The sequence below is a fragment of the Mirounga angustirostris genome, unplaced genomic scaffold (genome assembly GCF_029215605.1).
Source record: "Mirounga angustirostris isolate CCGP_5_RB_7025 unplaced genomic scaffold, mMirAng1.0.hap1 SCAF_2, whole genome shotgun sequence".
Classification (NCBI taxonomy): Eukaryota; Metazoa; Chordata; class Mammalia; order Carnivora; family Phocidae; genus Mirounga; species Mirounga angustirostris.
In genome coordinates this window covers 42,205,184-42,217,666 of record NW_026991710.1, presented here as the reverse complement: position 1 = coordinate 42,217,666, position 12,483 = coordinate 42,205,184, and the positions used below count along the sequence as shown (strand labels likewise).

Here is a 12,483-nt window from a genome sequence, read left to right as displayed (position 1 = left end):
GATGATATTCAATGGAGGCAGAAGATCAGGAGAGAGATAAAAGACTAGAAATTGGAGGTAGGAGAGGTATGTGTTTTGGTTTGTCTTGCTCTTCCTTTTCACCCAAGCACCTGGGTGGAGAATGATGAGGTTCACCAAGAAGTGACTTGTTAGCAAGAGAACGTGAGCAGAGGATTGTGTAGTATTGTGTGGGGAAATAGCCTTGCACATAGTAGGTGCTTACCCAACAGTATTACCTTTGCAGTGAACCACAATGTTAACTCCTTTCTCCCTCTTCAAGAGCGTAGTTCCAGTTCATTTTTCTTAACTGCTATAGACTCCTCTGCCAGACCCTTTCAGGGGTAGTCTCTTATTCACTCATGCAATCCATATTTACTGGGTGCCTACCACATGCCAGGCTCTCTGCAGGCACTCAGAACTTTTGCCAAATGCTCTCCCTTTGTGCTAAAAACAAGAAACAAGACGTGAAGAAGTAGGTTTTCTTGGATTAAATAGTAAACAAGGCTAATTTATCTTCCTTCTTTCCTTTTTTAATTTTTTTAATTTTTAAAAAAGATTTTATTTATTTATTTGACAGAGAGAGAGACAGCAAGAGAGGGAACACAAGCAGGGGGAGTGGGAGAGGGAGAAGGAGGCTCCTGGCTGAGCAGGGAGCCCAATGTGGGTCTCGATCCCAGGACCCTGGGATCATGACCTGAGCCAGAGGCAGACGCTTAACGACTGAGCCACCCAGGCGCCCCTCTTTCCTTTTTTTTTTTTTTTTTTTTTTTAAAGGCAAGAGCCAAACACTAATGGGTATGCTTTAGAAACCTCCAAACATAACTTACCAATGCCTTGAAACATGCACACACTAACCATTTGCTATTTGAGAACTCAGCCTTATGCCAATGCAGGAGGCTAATGACAAGCCCCCTCACCTTACTCACTTCCCCGCATCCCGCTCAGTGCTTTCTCCTTGGCACTTTTACAGAAGTTCCTGTTTGCACTCTTACTAAGGACGGCTTCTGCTTCTCTGGCCATTAGGTGACATTTTGTTAAATGTGAATGGGATTGAACTAACAGAAGTCAGCCGGAACGAGGCAGTTGCATTATTGAAAAGTACATCCTCCTTGGTGGTTCTTAAAGCTTTGGAAGTCAAAGAACGTGAGCCCCAGGAAGCTCCAGGCAGCCCAGCAGCCCTGGACTCCAACCACAACATGGCCCCAGCCGGAGACTGGTCCCCCTCCTGGATCATGTGGCTGGAATTACCACGGTGAGTCTCAACATGACCTGCTTGGAGAGGTGTGGGAGGACAATTACATTTCTTAGAGCACTCTTTTACTCTCTTGGGCTGATTCATGGCACTAGCATCTTCATGAGTCCCAGGTTTGATTGTAAGACTATTTGAAATAATTCTGTCTTCTCTTCTGTTACTGAAACTGCATGCAGAAAGCCCAGGGCAGGATAAAAGGCTGGACATGGAAACATTACTATCCACTCATGTTGAGGACCTTGGAGCTCGCCTGTATGGTTGTGTCAGTTGCTCGTGCAGCAGAGAGCTCAGCTGACAGGGAGAGAAGGCTAAAATCCAGCCTTCTGGAACCCACCATGGAGCCAGGGGAAGGATTACCTTTCCCTAATTTGCTAGTGGTAATCCTCAGAACTTGCATGGAGGTAAAACCCTTTGTTGGTTTTACCTCCTTAGCATTGGTGGGGCCCTGGCTGAACATAATGCAGAAGAACATTTTGCCTGTACCCAGATGTTTGAGCATGTGCTGATTGAGGGTATGTCTCAGTCTCTCTCTCCCTAGTTCCTACTCTTGTAAAGTTCTTGTATAAAACTTCAGGAAGCAGCTGGGTTGTCATTTTAGTGAGATGTAACTAGAGCTTTACAGTGAAGCCATTAAATTGTCTCAGACACTCCAGGAAAATTTTTAAGGGAAGCTTTACTAAATGACTAAATGCAGAAATTAAATATTTAAAGGACAGATAAATTGGGGTTTGCACACCTGCATCAGAGCATAAATCCTTGGCCTTCAAAGGATTGCCTTACAAATTCCAAATGCATGATTTAAATGTTAAGTATTAGAGTCACTGAAGATGAAGTGCCATGGGATTAAATGAATGAAAGTAGGATGTTTGGTTTTAGTGCATTTTTCTTGAGGGTGGAGATAGGATGGTCTCTCTGTTTTTCTTTTCTTTTTCAAATTTTAAATGAGATTTTAAAAAACATCCTGTCTCAAATACACTGACCTAGATTCCTTTTTTGAGCCTTTCTTAGTTGATAAATTATTTTTAAAATAAGTATATTTTTAAACAGTTGAAAATTGAGCATTGAGGCTATTTGAAAACCTTCAAGCATTTTAGAACTGAGTCTGAGTGGAAGAAGAGAGTGTCACTTTAACATTTTTTTAAAAATCTTTCTGAAACCGGAATCTATGAAAGTACGTCTTTTTTTTTGTGCTTGAAAGTTATTCGTCATGTATTCAGAGTTCCTCACTGTGCATTCATGTAAGACAGGACAAAATATGAGATGCTTTTTACTCCAAACACAGCCATGTATATGCCTTCCTCTCCCTCCACTTTTTGTCACTTGGCCTTAGGCAGCAATTCTCTGCTCTTGCCAGAAGGGTCGTCTGGATGGGGTTCGTTTCCTTTGAAAGGACTGGACAGGAAGTGTGAAATGACGCCAACACAGACAACACTGGGGTGCAGTCACCACGGTGGCCCCCCCATCGCCTCGCAGTGATAGGATCACAGTAGGATCCCAAAGCACCAAAGGGGAGAGGGTGCCCTCAGATCCATCCTCCCGGACCCACTCAGCAGAGGTAGTCACTGTTACCAATTCCTTGTGCGTGTTTGCAGGGAAAGTCTATGGCAGGGGTTGGCAGACTTCTTCTGCAAAGGGCCGGAGTTGAGGCTTTGAGGGTCACACCCTGTGTTGCGGATACTCAGCATTGCTGTAGCGTGGAGGTAGCCATAGACAGTATGCACATGAATAGGCGTGGCTGTTGGGTCACAAAGAGGCGGTGGACCGGGCCGTGGTTTGCTGGCCCCTGGTCTGGGCATCTGTGTACACAAGCACAACACACGCTATTGTGTACCCTGATTTTTTTTTTTTTTTTAATCTTAAGAATATCCTTGGGTGTCATTTCACATGAGTACATATCCAGCTGTGTTGTTCTCGTCCATGGCTGATAGCATTCTGTTGGACAGATGAGCCGTAATTATTGAACGAGTTCCTATGAGCAGCGAACACTGGGGTTGTGTTCCACCTCTGCTTTCACAAACGATGCTGCAGTAAGAATTCGTGAGGGACATACAGGGGTAGCCATTGTCCTAGTGTGGTGTCCACTCGCCACAGAGCTGGTTACAGAAATCTGCTCGCATCACTGTTAGCGAGCAGTGAGTGGCGGTGTGGACAAGTGGGAGGCCCTTCTCATCTCTTCCTCTGTATGCGTGGCTTGTCCTTTTCACCTGATTTTCAGTATCACAGATGTTTTGGGTTCTTCTAGGGAGTCCAGATATGTATATATCTTTTATGTTTCATGTCTTGTGTTTTCTGTTGAATCATTCTTTGCTTATTGTGGTCTGCCCTTCATATTACTTACTGTAGCTTATCCTTTCCAGCTTCTACTTTCATTTTGGTGGTGGTTTTATTCTTCCCTTCCGTGTCTTTCCTCTGTCAGCTCATTTTTCTCGTCTCACATCTTCCTGGAAATCTTACGTCTCCGTGTGGATCTCTTGTTTATAGAGGAATTGTTTCAGGAGTATTTTAAATTCAAAGTGATGTGGTTGGTTATACATTTCATTTTCTATGGTAGCGTTTCATTTCTGTGGTTTTTGTGTTACTGTTTTTACTGTTACTTTCCCTCTTTTCTGTTGTCTTATGTGTCTGCCTGCTAGGTCTTTTTTAATCTTTGAGTTAGGTGAATTTTTCCTGGAGCAGCTATTGGCTGGAGGGTCATCAGGGGAAGGAACCGGGGCCACCTTCCAAGTGGTAGAAGCGTCTCTTTATGACACGGGGTTGTGTTGCTTCACTTCTCTCAAACCAAGATCAGCAGTCCACATCTCTCCCATCCACCCAGACTACTCCCTGGACATACATTCGGGTTATGTTTGTTTTCTCATGGCCTCACGCGTGCACTTCTTCTCTGTCAGATTGGGCCCAGGGAAGCTCTGCCAACAGCCAGCCTGCCTGTTTCTGGGGTTCCGCTGTGGAGTGGGTGTTTTGCCCGTCAGAGTGGGCCGCTCCCTGCGGACCCCAGCTGTGGGCATCCTCACTTCTGTCTTCCCCCTTTCTTCCCCCTTTCACTGCCTTCGGCAGTTAGTTCTCCCTCTTCTGTAGTGACCCAGTTTTGTCTCAGCTGGAGTTTGCATTTCTGTTTCCAAGTCTCCTAGTTGCCCTTATTGTAATGTTTAAAAGCAGAAGGGGAAACATAATCTTCACTCTGACATTTTGAAACTAGAAGTCTGTTCATCCTGGCATTTTTCAGACGTCCTTAATACTGTTACGTTCCTTTATCAGGCTCTCAGCTAGTTTCAGGATGCGAGCCCCCAGTCATTACACTGCTACAATTTTTATGGATGGGTATATCTCCTCACATCTCTACTCTTGACTGCAGAGAGCTTCAAAGACCCATTTCTCCCCTATTGATGCAATACCATTGGCTTAAATGTCTCATTTGGCATGATTGATGTCCTAAGAATTTCAGGCCATTTGTCATACCTCAGCAAGTTATTTGTTTGAACTGCTATAGACTGAGGCTGAAAATAGATATATATATTTTTTTAATTCACAAGGGCATTTCCCTCCAAGTCATACACTTACTCAAAAACATTTTCCCCTTATAACAGATTTTTGAGAAAACCTATTTGCCCTAAAGTATGATCCAGTCAGTTACCTAAGATTCTCTACCAATGAAGAAAAGTGATGTGTCAGCAGGTCTAGAAACAGGAAATCCTTTTCTAGGATGTTGTAACAATGCCCTCAGGTACAGTCCAACACACAGAGTGAATAATCACGAAGAAGATAATGTTCGTACACTGAGCGAGCCCTGGCCTGTTCTGAACCAGTGGGTGTCAGGTAGAAGCAGTAGCAGAGAGAGTAAAAGTGGGTTATACAGGACAGTGCAAACATACCTCACCCTTCTCAGTGGTTCCTCGTGTGCCAGGAGTGACCCCTGGGCAGCAGCTCCCGACGCGGTCTCTAAGCTAGCCCAATAAGCGGACGCCATTCAGCTGAGGGGGGGATGCAGAAATCACTGAAGACCTTCTGCTTTATTTTCTGTTGGCTTTCAGGCCCAAACTCCACATCTGGAAGTCTTTCAAAACATGCTCTCGTCTGGACTAGTACGACAGAGGAGGAATGAGTTAATATGTATTACTATTATGCAGGCAGAGGGTGCTTTGGGAACCCAGAAAAGATTTTGGAGTGAATTGGTGAGAAGAGTGGCAACATTTTTTTTTACAAACCTCTTTGGCTTGAACAAAAGATAACTGGACTCTCATTATCTACTTCTGCATTCGGTCTGTTGCCAGATCACCTATCATGTGTCTTCTGAGCTTAAATGCTTATTAGAAAATGATTTTTTTTTTTTAAAGGCAAATATCTCACTATTCTGATAAAAGTATTTTTTTTACCTCTAGACTCCCTGAAAGGCACATACTTTGAGAACCATACTTTGGTAGTATAGAGGCTCAGTGAAATTGAGGTCCTCTGAGAAAAGGGGAAACTTAAAGGAGACTGAGAAGAAACAGCCAGTGAAACAGAAAAATATACAGCTTCTTGAGCAACCCAGGACTTCACTGTAGTCCCTAACGTGGAGTTGATTTTTGAAGTAACCATAATTTTCTCATTGGGAGAAAATTACTAAACTCCTTGCTATTCTTTAAACTATGCCAACTCTTCTTCAATGAGGCCTAAATTTAGAGAATGAGTTCAGAATAGGAAAAAAGCTCACATTTAGAATTTAAAGTCACTTAATATTTCAACGGTAAATCCTGAACATCATCGATCAAAGCCAGGTTCCACATTTCCCAATGGGGAGTGAAGTAATTCAACGTGAGAAACAAATGCCCAGTACTCATCCGTTCCAACTAACCAAGGCCTGACTTTGAAAGGGTTTAACATACTGCATTCTTGTTGCTGCAATGAAGTTGAAATACTCCACACGAAGGAAAGTACTGAGTGAAAAAAAATACTAGTAACACTGCCAGTCACTTGAATGCATGGCACGGAGGGCAGGATTTTTGTCTGTTCTGAGTAGGGTGCACTCAATAAATGTCTGCTGAAAGATGATCCAAGCAGACACTTTCTCTCCAATATCAAAACAAGAGTCGAGGAAAATAGACACAATTTGTGACTTAATGTTAGGTTGAAAATTTTATACTAGAACATAAATTTTAGATACTGAGGTTTATAGTTTGTCCACATGAAATAAAATACTAAGAATCAATATAAGGTCCAAGGTGATACTTAATGAAAAAAAACCCAGTGGTCAAAGGAGTAAGAAGTACTTGTTTCAAGTATTGTTCTATGTACCCGTTTATATGTTTTAAGGAATCATGGCTGGGAAGTGTTAAGGTAGCTATTTGCTCATGACCTGGGGTAAGAATCACCCAATTCTTCAAGTATTGAGCACAGGAAGGAATGTAATGCTCTGGTATTTGGAGAACTGCCAATTACCTGCTTTGTATACGAGCAGTGGGTGAGTCATTATGTAAATGTGCTGACATACCAGAGCTCCTACAGGAGGAACTTACTATTGACATCAAGTCTGTGAAACACAGCTGGTGAATATTTTACAATCAAAATAGTTGTTTTATTTAATGAAAATCATTCTTCAGCTATCAGTGAAATTGATAATTGTAAATTATGTGTGACAACAGATATAAAACAAAGTTGAACTGAATTTTACCCCTACACTCTAACATTATCTCCCAAACAAAGCCAAAGCTTATTTCAAGTTGGAATCAGCAACACTATGAAACATTACACTGATTAGCAAGTTTGGTAACAAATGTTAATGACCAACTTCATCACTTAACAAAACCTTTCACAAGAGACATTTTATTGGTTTTTCAAAAAGCAGTATTTTAAGGTACAGCTCATAAACAAAACAATCATATTTTGATTTTTACCAATATGAAAATGCTAATTTTCTTTCAAACCAGTTCCTCAACTGGGGGATTTTAGTCAAATCCAGTTCCTGACAACACTACCTGTCACAACTCTAACACAGTTAACACTTGGCCTGCACCTATGTTAACTGATCCAGCTGCCACTGAATATTAAGAGTTTCTTCCATCTAATCTATTTTAGGTGAGGATTCTACTCACAGAAGACCTGTGGCCTCTCATTCTCCCATTCTGTAACTTCCTATTTAGTTTACTGGTTTTTTTTTTTCGATTATGAATCATTCTTAAACCTTTAAATGTACCTCAATTTCCATTCACTTTATGCCTGCATGCTTCTCTATAACCTACCAAACATGTAGAACTACATTTAAAACGGTATTTTTCAAAAGTCAAAACTTTGGCAACTGCATTCATTATTAGGATTAGGTTTAAGTTTTTTTCACGGAGGATCATTTAAAGGATTTTTGCCTTCGTTAAAATTATATTCACAACTAAATAAAAATGATATTGCTTGAATTTGGTTCATCAGTAAGGATTTAGGCCTATCCAATTTAATATAAACACAACATAATAGTATTTTTTAAAGGGTGTATAGCGGGCGCCTGGGTGGCTCAGTTGGTTAAGCAACTGCCTTCGGCTCAGGTCATGATCCTGGAGTCCCGGGATTGAGTCCCACATCGGGCTCCCTCCTCGGCAAGGAGCCTGCTTCTCCCTCTGACCCTCCCCCCTCTCATGTACTCTCTCTCATTCTCGCTCTCTCAAATAAATAAATAAATCTTTAAAAAAAAAATAAATAAAAAAATAAAGGGTGTATAGCAATGGAAAACAATTCAACTAGAAAAAGCCCACTAATAGCATGAATGTCACTGGGCTTTGACAATTCTGAGTGAAACCCATCCAATGCTATTTAGCCTGAAAAAAGTGTCAATAAAGGGAATGGGAGATGAATCATAGTAATTATTCACTAAGAGTTCAACCTAACTGTGCAGGTATACTACTTACACATTCTATTTCAGGTACCTGTATAACCGTAAAGATGTTGTATTACGAAGAAACCCAGCTGGAAGTCTGGGCTTCTGCATCGTAGGAGGTTATGAAGAATATAATGGGAACAAACCTTTTTTTATTAAGTCCATTGTTGAAGGAACACCAGCGTATAATGATGGAAGAATTAGGTAATAATGACTAATTACCAATATTTTGTTTTATATATGCAAAAGCTTGGCCCCATTAGAAATAATGCATGTACTATATACCTTGTTTTATTGGTAAGAAAAACATCTGCATAGCATTCAATTTCTAAGAATTCCTTGGTCCCTTACAGCAACTTCCTATGCTTTTAGCATCCCTTCTAACAGAAGCTGAAGAGTTTGCAGGATTTAAATGAGGGAGGGGGGAAAAAGCCTTAATTAGGTATTCTTAATTAGAATTTTATGTAATTAAAATTGACAGATGGAGCAAAAACTAGGACCACCAAATACACTTGCATTGACTCCAGCTCTGGATCAAAATGCTAAATCATGTGTTTTATGTTTTTTAGATGTGGTGATATTCTTCTGGCTGTCAATGGTAGAAGTACATCAGGAATGATACATGCTTGCTTGGCAAAGATGCTGAAAGAACTTAAAGGAAAGATTACTCTTACTATTGTTTCTTGGCCTGGCACTTTTTTATAGGATCAATGATGGGTCATAGGAAAACAGAAAACTACAGATAAGCTATGTTGAAACAATGTATTTATCTTGTCAATTTTTTTTATTTAAAGGATACACTGTAAAAATGTAAACTGTCAGGAAAAGTATGATCTAATGAAAGCCAGTTACACCTCAGAAAATGTAATTCTCAAAACATAAATCCTATTAATAGTTCTTATTCAGGGCGGAGGCTTTCTCATTACTCCACAACTTTAAGTTTATATTTTTCTACTCACTAAAAAGCTCTTAAACGGCTGAGATCATTTGTATGCCCCCACTGACTTCAAATCCTTCAATTAAAAATTTGGTATATGCTGAGGTCTGTAAAGGGTGTATTATGGGCATTTAAAAAAACAATTTACAGCCAGAGAAAGTGCACTGCTGAAAAATGTTCATCAAATGAGAAATATTTTTCAAATTATAGTTGTCTTTTAGTATGTGATATTAAATCCATTTCTATTATCACTATTTAAAGAATCCTAGTAATTCTTTCAAAACCATGTTGTTACCATCACCGACAAATACATCCTAAGGCTTATCCCTAAAAATGCTCACAGAATTATAAACTTGTAGTCATAGATTTAATAGGAAATGACTAATCTAAAGCTCTTGTCTTTTCAGTCACAAGCTAGTAACTCTATCAAAACACATGCTGCTCAACTAATGAGCTTTGGAAAAAGCATCAAGAAAGGCCAAACCAGCTTGATCCCGGCTCATAGAAGGCCACGAGGCAATTCAAATCTGTCACAGTGACAAGGGTTTGTCCGTATGCCTGCCATAGAAACTACCCTCAGGGCAAGTTATTTCACAGACTCCAGCCAAATGCCTTTACGAATTTTTAGGATACAAAAGTTACCTATTGAGTTAACCCAAATTGAGAATGCTGAAAACCTATCAAAAAGTTGTGGTATCAAAACTGTATACGAGTTCTTCAATACGCTAAGCAAGAGTGCCACAGCAGTATTGACAAAAGACTACTTTTAATGTCAAGACTCAGAGATGCCTTTTGCAGTGCAACCTCTTGAGAGTGGTATTATTTAATTAACGTTATCAAGAAAACTATGGCCAAGCTGGAACCTTGACCTTTATGAGACACTGTGTATGTACATAGCTCTTTAAAATTCCCTGCTGAGTGACTCATTCACATTACTTTCTTGGATATAAAGTCATTGCTGTCTTTATTTTTTTAAATATTACAAGACAAAGATTTTTAACTTAACATGAAAAATTCACTCTTTTATTTTGAGAAAAAAGTTAACTTTTCATACTAAACAGAACAAGATTAAAGGTAAATTTCTTAAACATTATCCAGAAAAATAACAAGATTTATGGTACACTTCTGGCCCTAATATACCCCAAAGGCCATAGCCATGCCTATTCCGCAGGTGCAGCTTCGGTGCTCTCCTGTTCAGGGGCAGGCTCACTGCCAGCTTCTTTTCCTTCTTTGCTTCTCTTAGATTTTTTGTGCTTGTGTCTCCTGTGACTGTCTCCTTCTTCACTTTCATGGCGACGTCTACTATTACTGAAGAAGAAAAAGGTTTGTTCTTAATGTTTAAGTATACACATAGTGACAAAAATCAACCCACTGTGTCCAGGTGAGCTGTCAATATAACATTGGGTTTGAAGTAACCCATTCTTTTTCTCAAACACACTTTGAGGAGTAACCAGTTTTTTATGTGACTTTCATAAGGAGGTGGTATTTATATTACAGGCTCACCTTCACTGATACTATCCTAGCTTCTCAGAGCCCATAGACTTTATTCTGAAAAACTACTATAAATTAGAAACTAAAGCACTAAATCAGAACAGAAAGTACTTTCTAGGGTTGATTTTAGGCAAACAATAGGCATACAATTTATTTGACTATGTGGCCCTGAATTTTCTTTGATTAAATATTACTGGTTCATATGCTAAATAAACCCCTCTCCCAACAAGACAGTGTAGTAAGTCTGAGTACTAAATGCAGTCTTGTTAGATTTAAAAAAATCTTTGTTGAGCCTATAAGGAACGAACTGTTTCAACACATTATTCTTAATCTTCCAATTAGGAACACATATGCTATGCTAATTATTTGGAAATGTTTTTACTTTCTGAGGTCAAAGCAGTTTCTCTCTGCTTCAAAGGGATTCACTATAAAAGCACAAACCTTCGAGATGACTTGTGTCTGGTTTCCTCTTTCTCTCTGTGTCGTCTTTCTCTGTGTCGTTCTTCTTTCTCTCGACTTGCTCTGTGGCGCTCATAGCCTCTTTCTGCATACTCCCTGTATCTGTATCGTTCTTCATCACTGAAATTGGAATAAAACCTTCTTATGACAACTGGACTGTTAATTCTAATGACTTCAAACCACAAGAGATGTGATCTGAGTCCAAACCAGAAGCCTCCATTTGTTAGCATCTTAAACAGAATAGGTGCAAAATAATTTTGTTGAATTGAGAGGAAAACAATGGCATTCCCAAATTAGTACTGCATCTAATATAAAACAACGATTACACGTTAAAGGTCCAATTTTGTTTTGTGCTTTCACAGTTGTTACTGAGCGGAAATTTTATATAACCATTTTTCCTTCAAGAATTGGGAGCTGTAACATTTAAATTTTAACTAGCTTCATTTCCTTTTGTTCCTTTTAAAATTAAAAGCATGTTTGTATATCTTAGCTTTCCAACCAAAATTCTTTTAGAATCTTTGTGTGCCCAAGATTTTATAAATAAAAATATTTAGTTCACAATGGCTATAGAGTGGAAAGTAGATGAAGGTGCTTCAGTTTTTCAATCACATAAAAAGTACATTGCACATTCAAGGAAGAGGTATAAACATGAACGGAGGGACATCAAACCAACTTCTACGATATCCACACAAAACGCAGGCCAAACACTACCTGTGGACATACGTACAGTCTGACATCCCAATTAATATTATAGGTAGGTGTGTGTTGGGGGGGGCTGGGGCTGGGGGCATTCACATGGCTGATGGCAGCAAGTGCGCACACCTAGGCTACACCTCCGTTTCCTGATTGTGGATAGAATGAACTGGTGAAACTGGGATCGATGACTAGAGCTAGTAGTTTGTTTTTTTAACCTCCTTAGACTTGTCCTCATTTTGTGCCTCTTCACTTATATTCTTCTCTCCATCATTCTCTCAATCCTTCAAGTTTTCTTTTTTCTTTTGGTTCAGCACAGAAGTCAACACTGTCTGCAACCTATTATCAGTAACTCCCTTAGAATAAAAAGATCTTTGAGCACTATGTACAAAAGAGCTTTGGTTTCTAGAAATATCTAATACAAATTAAGTCAGTAATGTGCATGATGCATCAAGCTGTTAAGGCATATGAGTAAAAGTAACAGGACACAGAACCAGATGAAAGTATAAGCCATATAAAAGAAAAAACTTAATTATGGTCTCCTACCAAAAGTAATGATTCAGTAGTGCTACACCTAACAACTCCTATTTGCAGACCAAGTTCTTATTGCCTAAAATACATTCTACATTCTACAAATTTTACTTGAAGTATACCTATGTGTATATATACATGTGTGTATGTATACCTGTGTGTATACACATTTTTCTAACCATAAATATGTACTTTTGCATTTGGACATTGGAAGCATGTCACCTGAAATGCAATGTTAGGACAGGCAGTGCAGAGTAGACCAGGTATCACATCCTGATTCTG

General features: G+C 39.5%; 2 protein-coding genes across 28 annotated transcripts in view; one reads left to right on the top strand and one right to left on the bottom strand.

Annotated features, from left to right (window-relative positions):
• The window catches only part of LNX1 (ligand of numb-protein X 1), a 181,867-nt gene extending 172,739 nt beyond the window's left edge, over positions 1 to 9,128 (top strand). For both annotated transcript variants that reach the window (XM_045881139.3, XM_045881140.3), the window contains 3 exons: positions 1,024 to 1,252; positions 8,136 to 8,294; positions 8,660 to 9,128. In XM_045881139.3, the coding sequence (XP_045737095.2) occupies positions 1,024 to 1,252; positions 8,136 to 8,294; positions 8,660 to 8,795 (524 nt within the window). In that variant the 3' untranslated portion in view covers positions 8,796 to 9,128. The remainder of the gene's footprint in view (positions 1 to 1,023; positions 1,253 to 8,135; positions 8,295 to 8,659) is intronic.
• The window catches only part of FIP1L1 (factor interacting with PAPOLA and CPSF1), a 79,630-nt gene continuing 74,217 nt past the window's right edge, over positions 7,071 to 12,483 (bottom strand). For all 26 annotated transcript variants that reach the window (XM_064584489.1, XM_045881141.3, XM_045881148.3 and 23 more), the window contains 2 exons: positions 10,960 to 11,097; positions 7,071 to 10,335 (listed from right to left, as the gene is read on the bottom strand). In XM_064584489.1, the coding sequence (XP_064440559.1) occupies positions 10,188 to 10,335; positions 10,960 to 11,097 (286 nt within the window). In that variant the 3' untranslated portion in view covers positions 7,071 to 10,187. The remainder of the gene's footprint in view (positions 10,336 to 10,959; positions 11,098 to 12,483) is intronic.